At 34.1% G+C, this 25699-nt stretch overlaps 1 protein-coding gene across 2 annotated transcripts in view; it reads left to right on the top strand.

Annotated features, from left to right (window-relative positions):
• RAB28 (RAB28, member RAS oncogene family) overlaps positions 1–25699 on the top strand; it is a 117891-nt gene that overhangs the window by 39401 nt on the left and 52791 nt on the right. For both annotated transcript variants that reach the window (XM_036921103.2, XM_036921102.2), the window contains exon 4: positions 3077–3206. In XM_036921103.2, the coding sequence (XP_036776998.1) occupies positions 3077–3206 (130 nt within the window). The remainder of the gene's footprint in view (positions 1–3076; positions 3207–25699) is intronic.

Genomic DNA, 25699 nt, shown 5'->3' with positions numbered 1-25699 from the left:
CCAGATTTCAGGGTGGTGATTTTCCTTACAAACTCAACTCTCTGTTGTCCAAGAAAAGTAATTCAGTTTGTTTAGCTTTTTTCTTATTGTGAGGATAGACATGATGGCTTCCAAAGCTCTTCATAGGAAATCTAAGGCCCTGGAACCTCTTTTGTATTTTAGTGTCTTTGGTTTTGTCATTTTCACTTCTCAGATTTTCACATCTGTGCAGGTCAAAGCTGGTACAATATTGCCATGTTAGGAGCAAAGATAAAAATCATACTTTTTACATTAGATCTATTGATAATGGGGTATATGAATGGGTAAGATACTTGGGTTGGTGGATAGCTAGATTACTGAAAAGGTGTTAACCCTTCTATCTTCCTTGTGAGTCCTAGAAGATTCATAGGTATTGCTGACTGAAAAATATTGGGATACATTGGTCTAGATCAGGAATTGATAAACTTTTCCTTAAAGAGCCAGATAGAAAATGTTTTAGGTTTTGCAAGCCATACTGTCTCTGCTGCAGCCACTCAGCACTGCAGTTGTAATGCAAAAGCAGCCATTGATAATAGGTACAGAAATGAGTGTGACTATGTTTCAGTAAAAGTTAATTTACAGATATTTGCTGTGAGCTGGATTTGACCTGAGATTTGTGATTTTCCAACTCCTGGTCTAGAGCAGTGGTATTTAATTTTTACTCTATAGCCCTGGTCTAGTACTGATCATCAAGAGATGGTGTCCTTATTTTATTTGCAAATATTCTATCACGTTCAGATATTGACCATTGTTGAGATGGAAATTTTCACATATTATTTAGAAGAGTTCCAAATATCTTAAGGTTAAGGAGGCATCATAGGTCAAGGCTCAATTTATGAGTGTAAAAACTACTTCAAAGTTGCCTTGAAAATGTAATTCTTACTCAGAGTAATAAAAATAAATTCCCAGCAATTGTGTAGTATGTTAGTTTTTAAATAAGTCTATTTTTATTCATTTAAACCCTTAGACATGGCAAGTATTATAAAGGTAGATGACAGAAGTGTTGCCTAAGATCAATAGATAGTAGGGACAGGGCTGCAAACCAACAGCACTCTGATTTCCAGGGCAGAGCTCTTTTAACAATATATTGTATCAATTATGTCAACTGGAGGTGGAGTCAATAGATTGGAGATTAGATTTCTTCAGAGATCAGTTCTGGGATTATTCTTAGTAAAAAAAGTGGGATTATGCTCATGATTTCAAATAATTCTGTGTTAGGCATTATTTCAAAGCATTTGGGAAGACAAATGTCTAAGTTACTGAAGTGATTTTTGCATAGAAATTATAGAATACTTGAACTGAAGGGGATCTTAGACACTATTTGATGCAATGATCTAATTTTAGAGGCAAACAGCCTGAGACCTGAGAAGCTAAGTGACGTGGGAGCCAATGTAGTTTAATAAAAGAGCGTGGTACTGGGCGGTCATAGTGGTAGTTATGCTAGAACTGGCTGGGAGAGTTCATTCTTAAATTTCCAGAAATTTTTGTGTTCCAGTTGTGGAGTGTATTCATGATTAAAAATCTATATATACTCATAAACTATATTAAAAACAAAGATACATGGTCAAAATTAATCACTTGCTGGTTATTTTACTACATACTTCTGTTAAATATGCTCTTGAGGTTATTTATGTCTACTGTGTCTGTGTGGTGGAGATGCAGTATAGTAGTGTCCTACTCAATTCTGTGTTCAGTTAAGTGACACTGATAGCTTGAAAATGGCTGCAGGGAAGTATACAAATAACACTCTCCTATCCCTGCTGTGGTGTGAACCAGTTGGTTAATGTTTACCAGCTTATCACTGGCCATGACTTCTGCGTTGTACCCTTGTCTGTTTATGTACCTGGCTTTGCTGCAAAACTGTGAATTCCTTGCAGATAAATTTTGTAGAGTGAATGAGTGGGCTTTATATTCATTCAGTCTTTTATTCAAATCTTGGCTCCATTGCTAACCTTGCTGTGTGACCTTCTTTATATTAATCTCTGTTTATTACTAAATTGAGGATAATAATACCAAGCTTCCATGAGTGTTGTGAAGATTAATGAAAAGATCTGGCTGTCTTTTTAGAGGGCATAAAAACATAGTCAACATTTATGAATATAACTTAAAAAGGAGACATAAATGCTATTAGGGTCCAGACTTATACTGTATGCAGAACTTTGTATTAAGTGTGTGACCATGAACTGGATGAGAATCAAGAATGTGGCACTTTTACTTTTGTGTGTGTACAGACTTTTCCTTCCCACACAAAATAATGGGATATATTAAAAGGAATATGATATATAAGAGGGAGGAAGCAATCCCTCTGTTATATTTGGCTTTGTTCAGGCTCTTATTACAGTGTCATATCCAGTTTTACATTGCTCATTTTAAAGAGGATGTCAAAAAATTGTATGTAGTGTGTCCTGGGAAGAACCAACAACTCTGATTAAAGGGATAGAAAATAGTTCATTTGAGGCAAGTTTAAGGTATTGGGTTTGTTTATTCTGGAAAGGACATTGCAAAGGAGTTACTTAACTATCTTCAAGTACATGAAGGGTTATTATAAGGAGGATACTTTCACGTTCTTATCCAAATGCACAGAGGACTAAAAGAGGAAATCGACTTATTTCATTTAAAGAAAATTGTGCTAAATGCTGAAATTGACTATCAAGGGATGTCATGGAATCTCCACTTTTGAAGATATTTAAAAAGCAACAGATGGTTATTTATTGAAAGGTTTAAATGTTTGTCTTCATGAAAGTGACAGACAGGACTGTAGACCTTGCAGCTTTTCCATCTCTGTGATAATGATTTTCTTTTATTTATTGTAATGTGCCAAGCATATCCCAGATATTTTATTTGGAAACCACTTAAATTTTGATAAAATTGTTCTTTAGCTTGCATTGTATTTGTCTGCCTAGTAACTAAATGGAAGTCTACTAATATAAAAAACAGTCCACATTTGTATTTTTATACTCTGCTAGATACATCTGCAACATTACTTAAGAGTATTCAGTATTACATTTTTTTTTTCAAGAAGTGCATTACAAATACTCTGTTAATTCTTTTGTGACAGGGAATCCTGTTGGTATATGATATTACAAATTATCAAAGCTTTGAGAATTTAGAAGACTGGTATTCCGTGGTGAAGAAAGTGAGTGAGGAGTCAGAAACTCAGCCACTGGTTGCCTTAGTGGGCAATAAAAGTAAGTTATTAATGCTTATTTATATATAGTAAACTTTATTTGCCTATCCTGTAGTTTTTATTCATAAAGAAGTTTTGATGTTTGGGAACACAAATAGATTCAGCTTTCCTGGAGTGAGCAAATTACTTGAGGAGAAAATTCCTAAAGATGTATACAGAACTGTTTCAAAACTAGATTTGATTCTTGATCTGTGTTAACTGCTGTGCTGCTTTGGCCAGTTCTGCTACGGTCAGTTCTGTTCTGACTCTGTGTTTTGGCTTCCTGTGGTTTAAGGAAGCAGCGTGGACTGTTGAGAACAGCAACACAAACTGCAGACTTTACGATACCGCACTACAGCTTCAGCTCTGCCCCCGAGATTTTGAGAGATACATTTCATTAAGTGACCCCCTATTCTAGGGAAGAAACAGTGGCAGTGGAATTTTGTGTGTGTTGTTCTTTGCTCCCATTTCTCATAAACTTCTTTTTCTGATTTTTTGAGGTTCTGAAATACAGATTTTTTGACATAAAGAGTTTATTATATTGGGGGAAGAGTAGTGCTTGGTAGAAATGATGGATAAGTAATTTTGAGCCCTGTCTCTTGGGTTATGATATATAAGCATATAAAATTATAAGACTGAATTCAGTTCAGAACTGTTATTTGGTTTGCAGTCCTGCAATACACTTACTGGGAAAAGGCGATCTTAATAGGGGTTTTCAAGTATATAAAATATTGTGAAATGACCCAATCTTCTGCAACTTACTTGAGGTCAGAAAGAGAGAAAATGAATTCAAATTATACCATGGAGGATTTAGGTCAGGAACTGTTTCCTGATGACAAGCATTGTTAAATCAAATCAATACCCAAGTATGCTACCAAGAGAATTATCTTCTCCAAAGGTCTTTCAAAGTATAGTGCAGCTTTTCTCTGTAATTGTTTATGAAATAGTATTTCCTGAAGGTCAAAAACAAGATTTCTTCATTATATAGTTTTGTATACTTAGATGAATTTTAATAAATCCAAGCTTTACTTTTAAAACTATGACTGAACAGGTATGAACATAATTTTTCTGAAGAGTTAAAAATAAAAATTTAAAATACTTCCCAGAAAATAGTATTACGTATCACAAAATGGATGGCTTGGGTAAAAGATAGATTTTTAAAAAATTAATTAAATTTTTTTAAATTTAAAATCTTTTAGTTAAATTATGCTCATCTGTTTTGTAAATACTTATAATTGAGTGAATCAGATACTTCTCAATTTATTGAAGGTCCCCCTTTACAAATTGTTAAGTTTTGATGACCTTAGATTCTGAATGCAACTTTCCTTTAGGGAGATAATTTCTTAGTTGTCGTGTTACCAGAGCATTAGCTTATATTATGGTTACATTTGTACTTTATTGGAGGTTTACTCCCATCCTTTGGGAAATTACAGAGTAGGGAAGGGTTGGGGGTTGAGACTTGTTTTTGTTTCTTTCAGGATACAGTCTGACTACCATCTGGGGTAATGGTGTAGTGGTGCATAATTATATACATTATGTTTTGTGTTTATGTGATCCTGTGAGCCATCCACCATTGGTCACTGTCAGTGATGTGATGGGCTGACTAGACAGGCTGTTGGACTGTGCTGGTGATGCCATTCTGAGGTTTTAAATACAAACATTTATCTAAGTTATGTGAATTTATGCAAATAATTATTGCATTGTTATGTTTGAGATTTAATAGCATAAAAGTCAAGAGTTTTTTTCACTTTGCACTTAGCTCTACCCCTTGTATTTATAATACATTCTTTCAGAATGGGATCATATAATAGAGTATGCAGTCGTACAGAATGTTATATATGTAAAATGAAGAGATTATAGATAAACATTTTCTTTGGTATTATTTACTGCATAACCTATCACTGGCCAGATTTCATATGGTCATGTAATGAAAGATCTTATGATTCATGTTTCCAAGTTGATGAAACATTAGTATAGTAGAATGTACTAGTTTTTTTCTTTGGGGATATGATTATATTAAAAGCAAAGATGTTACATGTTCGTTAATGACAAACAAAAAGAGCGTGATGATCTGAAACTGGATTTTTATGCTCGTTATCTACACAGAGAGATCTTCTACCTAATTGTGCTTTTTAAAATTCATCACTATGTCCTATTGTTTGCAGTTGAATAGAAAACATAAGTTGAAAAGAAATATTTGTAGGCTATGAAAATATTGGCAGCAGTAGCTGACTTGTAACCAAAGTTTAGTAGGAGGATAAGAGGGAGAACATTCTATACAGAGGGAGTGTGTGTGTGTGTGTGTGTGTGTGTGTGTGAGAGAGAGAGAGAGAGAGAGAGAGAGAGAACATTCCATATAGAGGAAGTGTGTGTGTGAGAGAGAACATTTGTTCTATTTAGTAAGAGGTTATAATTAGTAAGTTATAAAATCACTTGCTTTTTATTAAAATATAGTAAGCTCTCAGAAATTTGGCCAAGGATTGAGAGTAGTCTTAGGTATGGATGAATTATGGGTTTATTTTTATAAAAAATTGAACTTTATTTATGTTTAAATATAGAGTAAATAGAGTAGGTTAACGAAATAACCTGTAGAGTAAGGGACTTGCTTTAATGAAATAAAATTGGTAATTAGTAATTAGTAAGTTAATTATTTTAGTATATAACACTTAAAAGAATATAATACTTAAGACATCTTAATTTATTTGATTCCATTTTCTATCCTGAAAGACTATAAACTATAAACTAGTGTTCTTTCTTTGTTCTATTTAAAATTTTAAGTGAAGTATTGAGTCTTAGTTAAGATCATAGGGATTTGAATTTAGAGAGAATTTTCTTAGAAGCCCAATTTCTTCAGTGTGACATCAGACAGTTACTATGTATCTTTAAGCCTCAATCCTCTTCTGGAAATAAGGGTAATAGTTTCTGTCTGATAAAGTTGATTTAAAGATTAAATGAGATATTACATAAAAAGCTTTTAGAATGTGGTCTTACCCATTGTATGTGCTGAATAATGATTAATTATCACTATTATTGTTAATTACAATATCCTTTTAAAGCACTGACTATATAGCCTTTATTTGAATGACCACAGATTACAGATTGGTAGAGCTGGAGTAGGTATTTTAAAAAAGCGGCCTGAAGGAAATGGCTCCTAAAGGATTCCTTTGTCATCATCTTATTCCTTGTTTTTTGCTGCTCACCAGATTGATAGTTCTCATACTATGTGTTGTGTAGGGCAGTTAGAATGTTCAGCAAACATTCTTGAGTACCAGTTATGTATATTCAGCCATCTATTTTTGATTTGTGCAAAGACTGAACCAAGAAAGCATTTAAGGAGTGATTGGGACCTGCTAACCTAGGTCTTAGTTTTATTATTTTTCTCTACCATTTTCACATTTTCTAAAATTTGATTGCCTTTCATTGGCTCTGTCTGGTTGTTAGGATTAATAAATACAATAATGTCCAAATCTTCATGGAAGGCCCTACTTTTCTCTAGTGTGGTAAAAATAAATTCCTGGTAGGTAACTTTCAAAGTGGGAAAGAGAGTAAGTCCTCTACATATTCCATGTATTTGTGGAAGTTCTGTTGAAGTTTGTTGAAGTCTGCAGCCCCATGGTGAGTGACATGTCTGACAGGTTACAGATCCAGCCACACGAACACCAAGAAACAATTTTATTACCCTCTAAGGAAATTTCAGCGATTCAGGGAGCCAAGTCCACCAGGCTCAACCTAGCTTTCTGGCTATGAAGGTCTCACTTTCCCAGCATCAGGGCTCTGTCACTTAATCAGAGCCTGCACTGCAGAACCTCGGAGTTTGCCAATTACATCCATTTGTGGGCTCATTATGGGTGGGACTGGCCATGGCCTAACACAGCACCATCATGTCTCATATGAACTACTGTGGTAGCTTCCTAACTATTGTTTCTGCTCATAGTTCTGCTCTCCTGAAGTCCAGTTCCCAGATGGCAAATCATATTACATGACTCTTAAAAACCTCTAGTGCTTTCTTAACACACTTACAATGACTCCAAATTCCTTATCCTAGTTTACCAAGCACTAGGTGATCTGGCTCTTACCTACCTCCCAAACCTCATTTTCTTCCACATACTCCTTTGCCACATGCGAAAGGCACATTTATCTTTTTTTCAGTTCCTAAAACATTCCAAATTAAAATTAATACCTTAGGGTTTCTTCTGCTTGAAATGCTCTTCCTCTTGTCTATGCTGGTTCCATTTCATCATTTGAATCTAATCTTGAATGTCATCTCCTCAGAGCTGCTTTCCTCAACCGCTCAATCTCAATGAGCCAGCTAGTCCCTTTCTATCAGGACATTCTGTTTTAGTTATTTGCACAATATCATTGTTTCTTGTTGGTTTATATCTGTCTCTCCCCACTAAAATCTAAGCTCTATTAAAGCTAAGGACCTCATCACTTAGAGCAGTGCTTGAATGAATGAATACTGAATGAATGAATAAAACCTTTTCATGCAGACTGTGTTAAAATTAGAAGTGTTTATGGCCTGAGATGTGTTATTCAGGGAAAATGGTTTTCTTAATGAGGAAAAATACATCATAGATACAGGGAATATATTAGGTGGCCTTTCAGATGCAACTGGCCTACTGAATTCCACCCTGGTGAATAATGTCAGAGAGTTTCTTAGGAAATTCATCAAAGTTGAATGTTGGATTGTATCTGAGATAAAATGTCATAGATTTTTAGGTCATGATCTTAGGTTAAATAAATATAAAATAATTAAGAATTTTGTTTCTTTTTCCTAACCTGTGACTTTCATGTAAAGGTAGAAACCTATACTTTTGACTTTTTATTTACAAATTTTTTATTTTTGTGTTCAAATCTCAAAAATCATCATCTTCACCAGAACTACAGTTTTAATTTTTCTTTCAGTGTTTCAAGGAAGGTTCAAATTGAAATAAACATTCAGGAATATTAATTTTTTTAAAGACCAATTTTAAATTCAATCCATGTTTTATAACCCCATGGCATTTTAATTCGTCATTTTGTTATTTTCTATCTTTAAACTGTTATGTTTTCCTACTCTCTGATCCATCAGCTAGTTTCTCCCCTGACTAGCTAACATTCTCAGTTGGATAGATTGTAAACAGAAATTAACAGGGGTTGCATAGAAGCTGCCCTCCAACTGATTTATAGCTTCTTAGTTAGTGGAGGGGTGGTAGTTATCAGTAACTTGTATTGGGGGTAGAATTATCATGCTCAGGGATAGAGTGGATGGATGAATGATTTCTACTCTTAAGATATTAACCAGATCCTTTCCCAAATAAAGACTAATAACTCAGATTTTTAAACAATCTTCATGACAGATGAGGGCATAGAGAAGAGTGCATCAACACTAATTAACAATGTTGAGTGTATATTCTTCTTAACAGTGATTGATTGTTCTCAGAGTACTATCTCTGCCCAGGAAGTGATGTTTTACACTGTGAGGTTCAAAGGTTACATTTTAATGTACCCTGTTAGTTACGTTCCCTGAACTCAGTGGAAATATATTAGTAAAACAAGTAAATTTCAATTTGAAAATTTTGTAGATATTCTCAATAAAATTATCACAAGGTTTTGAAAAGACTATTTTTAATTCTCAGTAATAGAGGAATATGAGATGGTTATATGTCCAGCTTGACAAACTTCATGGGAATATACATGAAAGTACTTGCCTATACTGTGATTCTTTTGAGTCTTCAGAAATTCTAATTTTATCTAGAGAATAGAAATATGAAACAATGAAGTAGGTAACATTTGCTTTGATTCATATTTTGAAGGATTCATATCAACTTCTATAATATTTGTCATCTACAATATTACAACAAAATGAATGAGTGAGTCATTATCAGTTTGCTTAAGAAAGCTTATAATTTATAAAGCATAAACAAAAGCTCTTGAGGATTTGAAAAGTTCATTCTGTTTATGTGTTCTAAATTAAAACATTCTGCCCCCTTGCCCATTTATTTTAATACTTTGGTTCTTTTTTTCTGGGAATAGTAATCTCAAGGTGTCAATTCTAAGTGTCTTTTTCAGATGGACCTAATACTTCAGTTTCTATTGCTTCACTTTTTTTCCCCTCTCTTTACACATAAATTTATCAAACAGAGCTGTGATAATTTACTTACTGGAAGATGCTGATAGCATCTTACTCTGATACAGTAGTATTAGTATCAGTATTCTATATGCTGAGTGAGAGAGTATTTTAATATATATACTTACAGCTGTTCTCTTAATGATACTTCACACTCCTGCTGTACTTTCAGAACATTTTGGGTAATATTTCAAGTTTAATTGGTTTAGTAGTTTCCCCAAATGCATTAGCTTGCATTCAGACTGGTGTTGTGATATAATTATTGGGGAAGAAAATGTCAGTGAGTGTTTTTCATCATACTAATCAAAAACCAGTTTTCACTTGACAATTGCAGTAATGTTATGTCTTTTCATAGTTAATGTTTTTAGGTAGCCTACTTGAAACCATTTTTTAATTGAAGCATCATTGATATCTTATATTGGTTTCAAGTATACAACACAGTGGTTCAACAGTTACCTGTATTATTAAATCCACATCCCCACTAGTGCAGTTACTATCTATCCATATAGGAAGGTATTACAGAATCATTGATTGTTCTCCACTGCTATACTACCAAACAGTGACCAACTTATATTATGATTGAGAATTTTTGTGCCCCATTTTCCCCTTCACATTCTTCACCCATCCACCCCATCCGTCCTCCATAGTAACCACCAGTCACTTCTCAGTGTCTATGAGTCTACAGCTATTTTGTTCATTTTATTTTGTTTTTGTATTCTACAAATAAGTGAGATCATATGGTATTTATCTTTTTCCACCTGGCTTATTTCACTTAGCATAATACTCTCTGGGTCCACCCATGTTGTTGCAAATGGTAGGATTTCTTCTCTTTTATGGCTGAATAATACTCCATTATGTACATGTACCACATCTTCTTTATCCATTCATCAGTTGATGGACACTTAGGTTGTTTTCATTTCTTGGCTACTGTAAATACTTCAAACCATTTTGACAGGATTATATTTTACTTAACCTGAGAAGTATTCAGGTTTTTTGTGGTTTTGTTTGTTTGGGAAGAATTATGTAAGCATTTTAGTTATAGGAATCTGTTATGATTTCTGTCCATCTTCTTGCTGTCATGACAGAGAAAGTTAATTAAGTGCTAAAAAAACATTATTCACCTTACTTTTGTTTCTTTCATGATGAATTTTTAAAATTTGAGATATTAAATTAATATTAAAAAAATATTAAAAGAACACAGCTATAAAAACAGATGTCTTTGTATAAAGAGATTTAAAATTTTCATTAGTGTAATTTAAGCCCCTTTAATAATTTATTTTAATTTGTATTTGCAGTGAATTGTAGAACAAATTCAGCATACATTAAAGGAACACTAGAATGGGAATCAGAAAACTTCAGCTTTTGTTCTTGGGCTGTCATTGTATCTAGTTACGTTACCTTGGGCAATTTAATCACTTAGGATTATCCTTATGTAAAAATGAGGGCGTTTATACTAGGTAATCATATATGTCTTTTATTGCTAAAATATGACCCAAGCTATTTTTACAAGTCTGCATAATTAAACACATTTATTGCCATACAATTTTAAGAGAGTTTAATTTTAGCTTTATATGTTGTTTAAAACCTATCTTCTTATGTTTGCTGAGATGATTTCTTAGGCTCATTTTATCATGCAATTGTTAGATTATTAAGAATCTATTTTCTATATACCTGGATAGATGTATATACCTGGCAACAGCAATAATAACAAAGCTAGCTAAGATTTATTGAATTCGTACTACTTGCCAGTCATACCCTGGAAATATGGCCAACTTTGGAGTGTTTTTTGAGGCTCTAAAAATAGCATTTTCTTTTAATTTAAAATTGTTCTTGAGCTTAGAATTTAATGACTTTTCATTTTCTGACATTTTATACAATTTCACATGAATGTCTAATTGTATAGTATAAATAAAGCTACTCAGCAGTTCTTTTTTTTTTGGTTTCTTATGTCTTCTCTCATTTATTCATTTAACAAATAGCTATTCAGCATATACCTGTCTAGGTGTTAGGGCTACAAAAATGAACAGACAAAAATCCTTGCTGTCATCTAGGTGTGCTCCAACAGAGAAAGACAGATTATAGATAAATAAAATATATAATATATTAAATGGTGTTAATTTTGAAGCAGGGAGGGGAGAAAAAGGAAGGATTGGAGGAGGGTATTAAGATTTTAAATATGGTAGTCAGGGAAAGTCTGAGAAGGTGACATTTGAGTAAAGACATAGAGAAGTAGAGAGAGAATGCTACATACATATCTGGGAGTAAAGTTATGCAATTAGAGGGAAAGAGTTAGGTGCAAAGCCCTTTAGATTCCATTTTTCTCTTTTTTTCCAGGAACTATGAAGAGGTGTATATGTGTGTGTATTTGTAGCTGCGTGTGTAGCTATGTGTAAGGAATAGTGAGTGAAAGAATAGTGTAGGCAATGAAATTGGATATAAAGAGGGAGGATCTAGGAAGAGGACAGATTGGGAAAGACTTTGTAGGTCATTGTAAGGGCCTTGACTTACACTCTGCATGAGATGGAAGACTGTGTGGTGATTTGAGCAATTTGAGAGTGAAGTGATTTAACTTGAAAGGATCACTGCAGCTCTTGTTTTGAGGATATACTTATAGTAAGAGTGGAAGTGACATAAACAGAGGCTTTTGACATAATCCAGGAGAAAAATAATGGTGGCATGGACTAGGGTGATAGCAGTGGAAGTAGTGAGAAGTAGTTGCCTTCTGATATTCAAAGGTGGGGTGATGGATTTCCTCATATATGGATGTATGGTTTACATATATTGGTTCTCTCTCACAGAGGAGAGAAGAGGCAAGATTATGCCAAGAGTTTTGTCCTAGTCATCTGGAAGGCTCGAGTAGAACTTACTGAGATGAGAGAGGGTGCAGGAGGAACAGATTTTGGGTGAGGATCAGAAGTTTGTTATTGGACATATTATTTGAGGTACTTATTAAGCATCTGTGTGGAGACGTTTAGTAGGCAGTTAGGTGTATGAGTCTGGAGTTCAGGGTCAAGATGAGGTCTAGAGATGAAATCTAGGAGTCAACAGCATGCTGATGATATTTAAATCCTTGAGACTGGATGAACTTTACATAGGAGTGAGTATAAAAAGAGAAGAGGTCCAAAGGTTAATCCTTGGGTTACAGCCATGATTTAAAGTTTTGGGAAGAAAAGAGTGATCAGCAAAGGAATTGAAATGTGGCCAGTGGAGGTAGGAGGAAAACCTTGAGAGTGAAGTGTCTTGGAAGCCAAATGTAAAGGTGTTTAAGAAGAGAGTGGTCAACAGATGAGGACTGGGGATGTTAGATTAAGCAGTGTAGGGGCAATTGGTAGTGACCTTGGTGAGTAGGTATTTTTGAGTGTAGTGGGTGAAAGCCAAGCAGAGTGAGTTCAAGAGAGAGGGGAAGGAAATGTAGACAATGAATAAAGGCAACATGTATATGTAATGCCATTGTACAAAAGAGTTGACAAATGGGGTAGCCTCGGAAGGGAGGGTGGGGTCAGAACTCTTGGTGTTTTTAAAGGATGGAAGATATTACAGCATGTTTTTTTATTCATGCAGAGAGAGAGAGACAGACTTGGGAAAGTGTGTAAAATACCTGATGGTACAGGATGCATGTCTTCTGAAAATTTTGAACTTGTTCTATTTTTAGATACAGTTTTGAATTAGCCGTCTCCATTCCTTACTACTCAGTTTATTGTATTGGTTCTGATTAATTGAAAACATAGAACATGAGGGGCCTATGAGAATTTAGCCAGTTCCTAAGCTCGTTATGGAGGGATGAGGGAAATGAACAAATAGAAAAGAACTAGGACAGAATACTAGATCGTTTCTCACTTGATTTTAATAGTTGTTAGCTAATTTTTGCTTTTTAAACTGTGTGTGACTCCTCTGAAAAAGTCACTCTTTTAGAGCAAAGATTTTTTTTTTTCCTTTGGATTTATGCAGGTGCTCTGTAATTAAAGCTCCATGCAGGCAGAGACTGCTTTCCTTGTTCACTGCTCTCTCTCTAGTTTCTAGCTCACTCCCTGGCACACAGAAAGTGCTCAGTAAATACTTGTTATGAATGACTAGAAAATTATTGTGTACTCAGTGAAAAGTGGAGCTGTGGGCCTTTTGAGATGATGAAGTGAAGATAATACTGTTCTTTTTCTAGCTTTTGTAAAACTAAGCCCAGGTTTGCATCTGGAAGAGGAGTTTAATAATAACAGCCTTGCTTGGTGCTTATGAGTTACTACTACATAAGTTCATGTAAAAAGTCTTTTATATTATACACTGGTTCTTTTGAAAACTAAACTCTTAGCCCTAATTAATGTCTTAGTTACAAAATTTTAATTTTAAAAAGATGAAACATTTTATTTTTCTTTTGGATATTTATTTTGTAGTGTGTTAGATTATTTTAATACCATTTATAATATACAGACAATGTAGAATGGTGGTTAATGGCGACTTCTAATAGGTTCACTTATTAATCATGTGTCTCTGGCAAGATACCTACCCTATTTGTACCTCAGTTTTCTCATCAGTAAAGTGGGAATGATAATAGCACCTACCTTATAGGGAGGTTGTTGTAAGAGTTAAGTAATATATAAAGCTCCTAGAACCATGTCTGATATATAATAGGTGCTATATGTGTTAATTATTATTGTATTTCCCACTATCTCTTCAAATTTCTTTACCCATAATGGGAGGGGTTATTGCTAAGTATATGGGTTTTTTAACTTAAGGGTTTAAAAACGAAAACATGAAATATTTTGTGAAATGTCTTTGACATACATAAGTAATGATTAAAATTTCCATTATACTTACTTGTTGGAAGCTAATCTTCATTTAACTTACTAGAAGTATATTTTTTGAAAAATTATTTAAACTCAGTTGACAGAGGTGATATAATTTTGATATCCAATCTGAATGGTGAAAGTGGGTGTATAGTTGCTATGAGTTTTTATCTCGTTTATTTTGCTGTGTAGACATGTATCAGAAAAAAAAGATACTGCATAAACCATCATTTGAGCTTGAATGTGCTTCTGTTTTACGTTGAGGGGTAAATGTTATTTCTGGCTGTGTCCTTCATACTTAGCTCTTCTTACAACAAATGGAAAGGCCTTAATTGTACCTGAGGGAATAGTTAATCCACAGTGGACATATGGTGGACAAAAGCCGAGTCTAGTAAATGAAATAAAATTATAAATGGTAAACACGTGAATGCTTACGTCTGGCAGCTATGAAAGAGTGTTGTTTAAGATTAGCAAATTTTGCGTGCCGTAGAATAATAATTCTTTTCTCGGCATGTTTGTGTTGTATCTGTATATATAAACTTGATTAAAAGCATGCTCTCAATTTACGTATAAAATAAATTTGTCTCTTTTGTTGTTCATCAAGCTTTATGATGTGACTTTGATGTCAACAATAGAGGTTGATGATCTCACATTTTGGGGAAGTTACTTGTCTTTTGATTGGGGGCAGTTAATTAGCATTAACCCAGAACAGCTCTTGGGCTTTATGGATTTGAGCATTATATGTGGTTGCACTGCACCAGCAAAAGGTTAAGTATTAATGGAAAATGGTCACAGCCCTTTTACTTAAAGAAAACATGTTACTTGTAAGTTTTCTTTTGATTTTACTTTTATAGTTACATTGAATGTCTTCATTCATTTAGCCATCCATAAAGCAAATATTGTTGCACATGCAGTGGATAATAAGTCTTTTTAGGACTTCTTGTGTGGTATGTCACAGATCATTAACTGCAAGTAACCACCTGACTTGAGGGAAGCCTGGAAGCATCATTATAGTGAAATAAGCTTTTCTTTAGGTATCACTACAACACATTGATTTATTGAAATGTCACCAGTTGCTACTGTGAAAATATATTCTCATTATCATTCAGGGAATGGTAGAGATTAACTGCTGTAGACTGTGAAGAGATATTATTGCTAACAATGGAAAAAAATTAAAAAATTAAAAAATGTTATTGTGAATTGTATTTATCTGATAATTGCTTTTAAATATTTAGGTGATCAGTTAAGCTACATTAGGTGATTCTTTGGGATGCTTTCAAATCTGTGTGTTATTCTATACATGTGTTAAATTGAAGGCATGTTCTCAGTTCTCCCTACTTTGAAATACTTTTAAATTAAGCAGCATAGAAAGATAATAGCAAAATGAATATAATACACATAAAATAATAAGTTCTTTCTGTGAGCACATGGCTGCTTCCTAGGAACATATATGAATCCTATCTTTAGGAAACAAAGTCTTGTGGAGATAAGAGTAACATAATGGACAGAAAGGACAAAAGAAAGACAACATATAATTTAGTACTTCTGTATCAGTGAGAGAGAAAAATTGTCAGCTAAGGATTAAGAGAAATGTGGAGTCTTTGCAAAATTAGGAAGGCTTGGATACATAAATAGAAGGACTGAATTCCAGGCAAAATATAACATTTTAGATGAAGTATATTTTGAGAGAAGTTGACAGAAATCTTGAATCCTTAAGTATTTGATTTATTAAATACAGTCTATGCCAGGTATTTACTATTTTTTTAAAGCAGTCTAAACTATTGTGTTAGTTTTCATTTTATTTGGGCTTTATTATTTATATTATAGTAAAAATTAGATAATAACACTTGGGAACATTGGCGTTTTTTTTTTTTTTTTTTTCTCTTTCTCAGGAGTGCTTAAGTAAATAGGTTGCTGTTTCTTTTGGTCCAGTGCTGAGTTGTTTAAATATGATGATGAAATCATGTCCCCTTTTATAAAGCATTGTTATGTGCTGGGGTTGCCATAACAAAGTATTTGAGACTAGGTGTTTAAACAATACAAATTTACTTCCTGACAGTTTTGGAGGTTGGAATTCCAAGATCAAGGTGTTAGTCGAGTAGCTTTCATTCTGAGACCTCTCTCCTTGGCTTGTGGATGGCTGTGTTCTCCCTTTGTTTTCACAAGATCTTTCCTCTGTGCATGTCTGTGTCCTGATTTCCTCTTCTAGTGACACCAGCATATTGGATTAGGACCCATCCATAAGACCTCAATTTTACCTTTATTACTTCTTTAAAGGCCCCATTTCCAAACACAGTTACAGTATGAGGGGGCAGGGGTTAGAACTTCAATATAGGAATTTGGGTGGGGACAGACGTAACACAATTCAAACCATAAGAGAACCATTATGGTTTAATATGTTAGAAGTAAATCTCAAAGAATCATAGAAGTTGAAACTAGAAGAATCTAGAAATCTTCCAGTTTTATTATTGCATTTACTAATGTGGAAACCAAAATTAGGGCTCTCTTGAAAACATGAAAATCAGTGGGAATTAAATTTGTAAACAACCTTTAAATATTTAGTATATAAAAATATGGATTATTGTGTGTGTTATGTCAGATTACTTAAATAACTTTTTCGGTATTAGAAGAATCAAATGCAAATACTATGCAAATTAGTGAGAAATGCTTCTAAAAGTAAATGTTGCCCTCCCTTTTTTTCTGTTCCAGTACTTCTAAAATTATAATGAGAGCCAAAGGAAGGGTGAAAGTGAGTTGATTTTTAGAAATTCAGTATTACATATGACTTTCAGAAACATACATGACATTCCAGTGAACTTGCATTTTTTTTTTTTAACTGAGTATGATAAGTTTAATTCTAAAAGCTTGGTCATTTTACTTCTTTTCTATTGACTTCTGAAATTTAATAAATGTTATGCATATGGAACTATCAACTTGACTTTTTGGAAGATGATGAGGTACAATAGAGTCAACCATCTACTAAAAATATCTGTTGGACATCTACTAAAAGTAACTGTTTTTAATAAGAAGCTCTATTTAGTATTGTTATAACCTATCAGTCTCTATATGACCAAAGACTTTGATGTTGACAAATTTTTTTTTTCAAGTGGATCATCACAGAGACAATTTTCAGATGCAACAAGGCAGAAGTGACACTCTTGATGTGATCAGTTATGCTCTGTATTACAAGTAATATAATAATAAGGTAGATAAATATATAATAATGTGATATATATAAAATGTTATCTTGTAGTCTGATATGCTTTGTAAAGAGAGAGAGAAATAGGTGGAGATACAGTTAGTGCTTTGGTAATTGTATATACTTAATTGTGTTTAAGGGTATTATGCATCATGTAGTGGAGAAAAATTTGAAGATTATGAGAGTATGTAGGAATTTTGTATGCATGATCTAAACTTTTGTTGTCCATGTATTAATTCAGATTTGAAAAACAGGAATTAAAATACTTTCTATCACCTCAAGAGAGTAACTATCACACTATACTTTAAAAATTTTAAGATGTCATAGTTATGGGATCATTTTTTGTGTTGGGATATAATTCACATACCATAAAAGTCACCATTTTAAATTATGCAGTTTTTAGTATATTCACTAAGTTGTGCAGCTTTCACTACTGTCTAATTCCAGAACATTTTCATTGCCCCAAAAAGAAACTCTCTGCCCATTAGAAGTCACTGCCCTTCTTCTTCCTCCACTCCCCCTGCCTAGCCCCTGGCAAGTCCTAATCTTATTTTCTGTCTCCATGGGTTTGCTTATTAGGACATTTCATATAGATGGAATCATGAAATATGTCACATTTTGTATCTGGCTCCTTTCACTTATAATGTTTTCAAGGTTCATGTTACAACATGTATCAGTACTTCATTTCTTTTTATGGCTAAATAATATTCCATTGTATGTATGGATGTACCTTACCACATTTTGTTTATCCATTCATCAGTTATTAGACATTTGGGTTGTTTACAATTTTTAGCTATTTTGAGTAATGCTGCTATAAACGTTGCTATACAGGTTTTTTTGCATGGACATTTCATTTCTCTTGGGAAGATAGGTAAGAATGGAATTGCTGGGTCATATGGTAACTCTTGAATTTTTGAGGAACTGCCAAGCTGTTTTCCACAGCAGTTGTCCCATTTCACACTTCTTCCAGCATTGTATGAGGGTTGTGATTTCTCACTTTCTCACCAGCACTTGTTATTTTACTCTTTTTTTTAATGGCCATCCTTGTGTGTGTATGAAGTGATATTTCATTGTGGATTTGATTTGCATTCCCCTAACAATGAATGATGTTGATTAGCATTTTATGTACTTAATGTCTGTATATATTCTTTGGAGAAATGTGTATTCAGATCATTTGCCCATTTTCTAATTGGATTGACTTATTATTGTTGAGTTGTAAGTGTTCTTCATAAGATATTATGTCCTTATCAGATTCATGATTTGTAAATCTTTTCTTTGATTCTACAGGTTGCCCATCGTGGGCATGTTTTTATCATAAAAGAGATGCTTTTTATTGAGACAGTCACTTGTTTTTTTTCCTCTATTCTAGTTAGATTATGAATAATCTCAACCAACCTATCTTCAAGTTCAGTGATTATTTCTTCAGCCTGTTTAAAACTGTTGAACCCTTTTAGTGAATTTTTTATTTAGAAAGTACTTGTTGATTAAATCCATGATTTTTGTCATTTTTGGATCTGTTTCCCTGATTTTTATCCTGGTTATTGTTCATATTTTATTGTTTCTCCATGTATCTTTTACATCTTTATTGGACTTTGGACATTTTACATTCTTGAGTGCTGGATTTTGTTAACCTCTTATGAAAAATTTTAATGGAAGTATAGTTGACATACAATATTATATTAGTTTCAGGTGTACAACATAGTGATTTGGCAATTATATAATTATAGAATGTTCACTACTGCAGTTACCATTTGTCACCATACAAACTTATTACAATATTATTGACTATATTTTTATATGCTGTACTTTTTATCCCTATAACTTACTTATTTTATAATTGAAAATTTTACTTTTCAATCACTTTTACCTATTTCACCTATCTCTCCATCTCTTCCCCTCTTGTAACTATGTTTCTTCTCTGTATTTATGAATCTGTTTTTGTTTTCTTTTTTAGATTCCAGATATAAGTGAAATCATTTGGTATTTGTGTTTGTCTGACTTTTTTCACTTAGCATTATACCCTCTAAGTCCATCCATGTTGTTGTAAATGGCAAGATTTAATTTTTTTATGCAAAACATTGCATTTTCTATATATACCAATCTTCTTTATCCATTTGTCTATCAATGGACACTTAGGTTGCATCCATATCTTGGCTATTGTAAATAATGCTGCAGTAAACATAGGGTGCATATGTCTTTTTGAATGAGTGTTTTTGTTTTCTTTGGGTGAATACTCAGAAGGGGAATAACTGGATCATATGATATTTATATTTTAACTTTTTTGAGAAACCTCCATTTTATTTTGGCTCCACCAAAGTATATCCCTATTAACAGTACATGAGGGTTCCTTCTCTCCACTTCCTCACCAACACTTGTTGTTATTTGTCTTTTTGATACTAAACATTCTAGTATATGAGGTGTGAGGTGATACCTCATTGTGGTTTGATTTGCATTTCTCTGGTGCATTGCAAATTCCTTCCTTAGTCATACTGAGCATTTGTTCATGTGTCTGTTGGTCTTCTGTGTATCTTCTTTAGAAAAATGACTATTCATGTCTTCTGCCCTTTTTTTTTTTGCTATTGAATTGTGTGAGTTCTTTATATATTTTGATATTTTGGATATTAACTGCTTATTGGATATATAATTTGCAAATATCTTCTCCATTCAGTAGATTGCCTTTTTGCTTTTAGTTTCCATTGCTGTGCAAAAGGTTTTGGTATAATATAGTCCCAATTGTTTATTTTTGTCTTTTTTCCTTTGCCTGAAGAGGCAGGTTCAGAAAAATATTGCTCAGGTTGGTGTCCAAGAGTTTATTGCCTGTGTTTTCTTTAAGGAATTTTATGATTTCAGGTTTTCCATGTAGGTCTTTAAGCATTTTGAGTTTATTTTTGTGTACGATGTAAAAAAGTAGTCCAGTTTCATTCTTTTGCATGTAGCTGTCCAATTTTCCCAGCGCTATTTATTGAAGAGATTATCTTTTTCCCATGGTTTATTCTTTCCTCCTTTGTCATAGATTAATTGACCATATAAGTGTTGGTTTATTTCTGTGCCCTCTATTCTGTTCTATTGGTTTATGTGTCTGTTTTTGTTCCAGTACCATACTGTTTTGGTTACTATAACTTTGTAGTATAGTTTGAAACCTGAGATTGTGATAGTTCTTCCGCTTTGTTCTTTCTCAAGGTTACTTTGGCTAGTTGAGGTCTTTGGTGGTTCCACAAAAATTTTAGGATTCTTTGTTCTAGTTCTGAAACTAGACAATATTTCAGAAATTAGTTCTGAAAATAGGGAGAAATACTATTGGTATTTTGATAAGACATTGCATTGAATCTGTAGTTTACTTTGGGTAGTATGGGCATTTTAACAATATTAATTCTTCCAATCCAAGGGCATAATATATCTTTATTTGTCACTTTTAATTTCTTTCATCATTGTCATGTGTGTTTTCAGAGTACAGGTCTTTCACTTCTTTGGTTAACTTTATTCTTAGGTATTTTACTCTTTCTGATGCAATTATGAATGGGATTGTTTGTTATATTTGTCTTTTTGCTAGTTTGTTATTAGTTTAGAAACACAGCACATTTTGCATATTAATTTTGTATTGTGCAACTTTACTGAGTTCCTTTAATAGTTCTAATAGTTTTTTGCAGATGTTTAGAAACTGTCAGAAAACTGTCTGAGAGTTTTCTATGTAAAGTATCATGTGATCTGCATGATTACTCCTTCCTTACCAATTTGGATACCTTTTACTTCTTTCTAACTGCCATGGCTAGGACTTCCAGTACTATGTTGAGTAAAAGTGGTGAGAGTGGATATCCTTGTCTTGTTCCTTATCTTAGAGGAAAAGCTTTTAGCTTTCTACCATTGAGTATGATGTTGGTTGTAGGTTTCTAGAAATAACATGTATTCTGCTGTTTTTATATGGGATGTTTTGTATTTATGTTTAGTCTTTCTGGTCTAGTATGTCATTCAAAGACACTTTCTTAAATTGATTTTTCTGTCTGGATGGTATATCCATTGATATAAGTGGTATGTAAAAAATCATCTACTGTTATTGTATTACTGTCCATTTCTCCCTTTGTATCTGTTAATATTTGTTTTATATATTTTAGGAGCTTCTATGTTATATACTTATTCTCTTGGACTGATCCCTTTATTGTTATGTAATGCCCTTTGTCTCTTGATACAGTCTATTTTAAAGTCTGTTTTTTCTGATACAAGTATTGCTGCCACAGCTTTTTTTTTTCTCACTTCCATTTGCATGGAATATGTTTTTTCATTTCCTCAGTTTCAGTCTGTGTGTGTTGTTAGGTCTGAAATGAGTCTCTTGTAGGCAGCACACAGATGGGTCTTTTTTTTTAATCCATTCAGTCATCCTATGTCTTTTGATTGAAGCATTTGGGCCATTTATATTTAAAGTAATTAGTGATAGGTATGTACCTATTGCCATTTTGTTTTCTGTTTGCTTTTTTATTCTTCTCTGTTTCTTCTCTTGCTCTTTCTTTGCTATTTGATGACTTTCTTTAGTATTATGCTTAGATTACTTTCTCTTTATATTTTGCATAACTATTATAGATTTTTGGTTTGTGGTTAACATGAGGTTCATATATAACATCTTATGTATATAACAATCTCTTGGAAGTTGGTGGCCACTTAAAACTTAAGCACATTCTAAAGCATTACATTTTATTTCCTTCTCCACATGTTATGTATATGACATTATATTTACATCTTTTTATTTTACATATCTCAACTACTTTTTGTAGATAAAATTGATTTTACTACCTTTGTCTTTTAACCTTCATGCTAGCTTTATATATGATTGGCATGTTTTCTTTTACTAGTGAAATTTTTTCCTTTTGTAATTTTCATACTTCTAGTTGTGCCCTTTTCTTTTCTGCTAAGAGAAGTCCCTTTAACATTTCTTATAAGCTGGATTATTATCGATGAACTCCTTTAACTTCTGTTTGTCTAGGAAACTCTGTCCTTCAATTCTGAGATAACCTTGCCAGGTAGAATATTCTTGATTGTAGCTTTTTTCTTTCAGTACTTTCCTCTTGCTGCTTTTAAGATTCTCTGTTTAATTTTTGACATTTTAATAATTAATGTGTCTTGCTGTGGCCCTCCTTGGGTTCATCTTGTTTGGAGCTGAGAGGCCCTGCTGCAATACATCAGGTGTGCTGATGGGTGGGACCAGCTTTTTCCCTCCCTGGGGTAAGAGTTGCTTTGGAGGGGCACTCTTTCCAAACTAGGCTGCCTGCCAGGTATGGTATGGTGTGAGCTGCTTTGGAGGGGTGCCTGCCAGAAAGAGAGGGTTGGCTTGGGCAGGTCTTCAGGTGAACGCTGTAGCAGGGCTGTGGTCCTTGCAAGGTGGATGGAGAGTGTCAGAACTCTCTCTTCAAGTGTCTGGCCAGCTAGATTGAAGGAAGGCAAGAAAAATGGCACCTGCCAGCACTTCTGTTCCCAGAGAAAGCTCCTACAGATCTCTTCCTCTCCCGCATGCCTTACAACTTACCAATAAACCTCCTTCATATTTTACCCAGTTGCTTTTCAAACTACTGTCTCTGTGCTGGATCTTAGACTGAATGATATAGCATGCTGGCCCTTTACGAGTGGAGACTTGGTTTCCTATAGCTTTCTAGCTCTCCTGGAATTAAATTTCATTGATTCTCAAAGCTCCTGGAGTTAAGCTCTGCTAATTTTCAAAGCTAGGCCTTATGTGGGGGCTTGTTCCCTTGCAAGTCTTCAGGGTCAGGGTTGTCCAATGTGCAGGTTGATCCCCTTGTTCCTCAAGCAGCACCTTTGCACCTGTAATATCCCATTGGCTTGTGGCCACACTGATTTGGTTCCCAGCTGAATCTCTGACCTTCCTCTTCTATATGTGGCATCCTCTTTATGTCTTTAGCTGTGGGAGATCTGTTCTCTTGGTTGTCATATTGAGTCGCATTATACATAGTTATAGCCTTGATGTGTCTGTGGGAGGAAGTGAGCTCAGGATCCTTCTACTCCTCCACCTTCCCGTGATCCTCCCCAGGAGAGTCAACATTCTTTTTCTTCAATGAGAGCTAGAAGCTGGATCCTGTCATTGGGTGCTATCCCTGGTTATAGGTTACGGACTTGGTGAGGTGGCTTTCTTCAGCTGAGGGCATCCTGCGGCTGAGTAAGTTCCTCTGTCCCGAGGGGAGACCTGGGCATATATCACAACATCCTACCACTTCCATCTACTTCACCTACCTCTAAGAGCTCAACCAGATTCCTACAATAAGTATCAGAGAAAAATCTTCTGCTTCTGACCTCATTACCTTCTCTTGTTCCTTGGTGTAGGCACTTACATTATTTGTACCTTGATTGTTTTTAAACTTTTTTGGGTGCTTTTTAGGCTTTTCTTTTTTTTATTCAGGGCTAGTTTAGCCCCATTCAAGGTGTTGCCTTTTTGTGTTCTCCATGGAATGCCCAGGGTGTTCAGTGAGTTCCTTCCCCTCTAGTTGTTTGGAAGTTGAATATCTCCCAGGTCTGTCTGTATTCTGAGAAATTTTTGGTTACAGCTTCCTGGTCTTTCTTTGCCCAGCCTTAGTTTTTTCCTATACACATGTAGCTTGGTAGTGACGAACAGGCTCAAGAAGACTCTTAAAAAGATAAAAGATTTCTGGACATTTTTGTCTTTGTACATCTCTCCTTTCTGGTATTCTGCTTCACAGAATTCCACATGCCTCAGCTTATTTGAACTGTGACCTTCATTTCCGTTAGTCAGTAAGCTGGTTGTGCTCTCCTTGTGTTCTTCCTCCCCTTGTCTATAAAGTACCTCTAGGTAGAAAGTCAGGGTTATCATAAAGCCCACCGTATTTATTTCTTATCTCTAAGGGATCATCCTGCTTGATATTCAGTGTCCAGATAATTCTGTCCAGTTTTGTAGTTGTTTTTGGTAGGTGTAAAATTGTCCCAGTTATTCCGGAAAGCTGGAAGCAGTAGTATTTTAAGAAGGTTTTAAAGTCTTCAAATATTTTGTATCTTCACATTTGCATATCAAATAAAGTGTAGGTTATACTTACCAATGTTTTGGGTTAACTATTCTTGTGAAGAGAGTTTCAAGAATTATGAATAATTAGGAAAACTCAGTACTACATCAGTTTACTTCAGAATATCAGGTCTATGGGGGAGTTCTGATCATTTGATCATAAGGGTGAGCCTTTTTCTTATACCATACATACCTTGATTTCATGCAAAGCAAGGAGAAGGGCCATGTTAATGATTTAAAAGCACACAAACTGAAATATGTATTTTTTTAGAGAGTGGTCTTGAAAATCTGAACATCTAAACTACATGTTAGATCCATAGGGTGAAAGTTCACTTACTACTCATAATCTTGAAAGTAAAGGTTGCCAAGACTAAAACTAAAACTAAAATATTTTAAAAGTCAGTCATATGTTTTGATTAACTGTTTAATAATATGACTATAATCCCCTCAGCACAAGTAAGGTTCGATGTTTATTTCACAAACATCTCTTTTTATCTAGGAGTCATGCTAAACACTGGGAATACAAAAAATAAGAGCTGGCCTTTACCCTTAAAAACTTGATAGTTTTCAAGCCAGAAAATTATGAGAAAGGTTGGATTTATAAGATTAAAAATGGACAATAACTAGTTTATGGGCAGACAGGAGAAGGTAAGATACTGAAAGGGGATAAAGGTAAAGGATCAGTACCATGTAAAGATTGTGGAATAAAAGTCAGTGTCATAGATGTGGATAACATCATTTGGGATATTATGAAAGTATTGAATTTTTTTCTTCATGGTTCTCATTGTATCAAGGTCTCATTTCATGTTCCCCTCCTTAGAGATTCTTTTCCAAGGTTGCATCCTCATTTTTGCATGATCATCTCAGATTGAATGGTACTTATGGGAAACCTGAAGCTAAGAAGGAGATGCATTCTGCTGTGTCCTCTTTTCCCCAGTAAAGATTTTGTATTAAATCTTTATGAAGGCCTCACAGGAATTTTTTCAAAATATAGGAATGTCAAAGAGAGGTTTACCAGGTTTAAACTAAGCAACTGGGAAAATTTTTGCCCTCTTTAGCTTGATATTATCTTAAGTTTAAGTCTCCAGAGATAATAAATTTGATAGCAATATAATAGTCATAAGACTTAATTTACAGTTTTAATAAACATGACATTTTAAATCAAATCTTGCTTTTAACCTAAGCTTTACTTTCTTTTTCTATTACATTTCACTGCTCTAATGCAATCAGGTGTTGAGATGGAATAAAAGGGGAAAGTAGTACCTCAAGTGATAATCCTCTGAGGATAATCACTGTGTATGGTTTAGAATTGATTCAGCTCCAAAATGTGATGCTGTATTGTAAGGTTTTTTCTTGCCACAGAACTCTATGTATGTGTTTAAACTAAAAAATTCCCAAAAAACTGCCAGGACCTGTA

The sequence above is a fragment of the Manis pentadactyla genome, chromosome 5, assembly GCF_030020395.1.
Source record: "Manis pentadactyla isolate mManPen7 chromosome 5, mManPen7.hap1, whole genome shotgun sequence".
NCBI lineage: Eukaryota > Metazoa > Chordata > Mammalia > Pholidota > Manidae > Manis > Manis pentadactyla.
The sequence above is the reverse complement of the archived record's forward strand: the minus strand, read 5'-3'. Positions and strand labels throughout refer to the sequence as shown.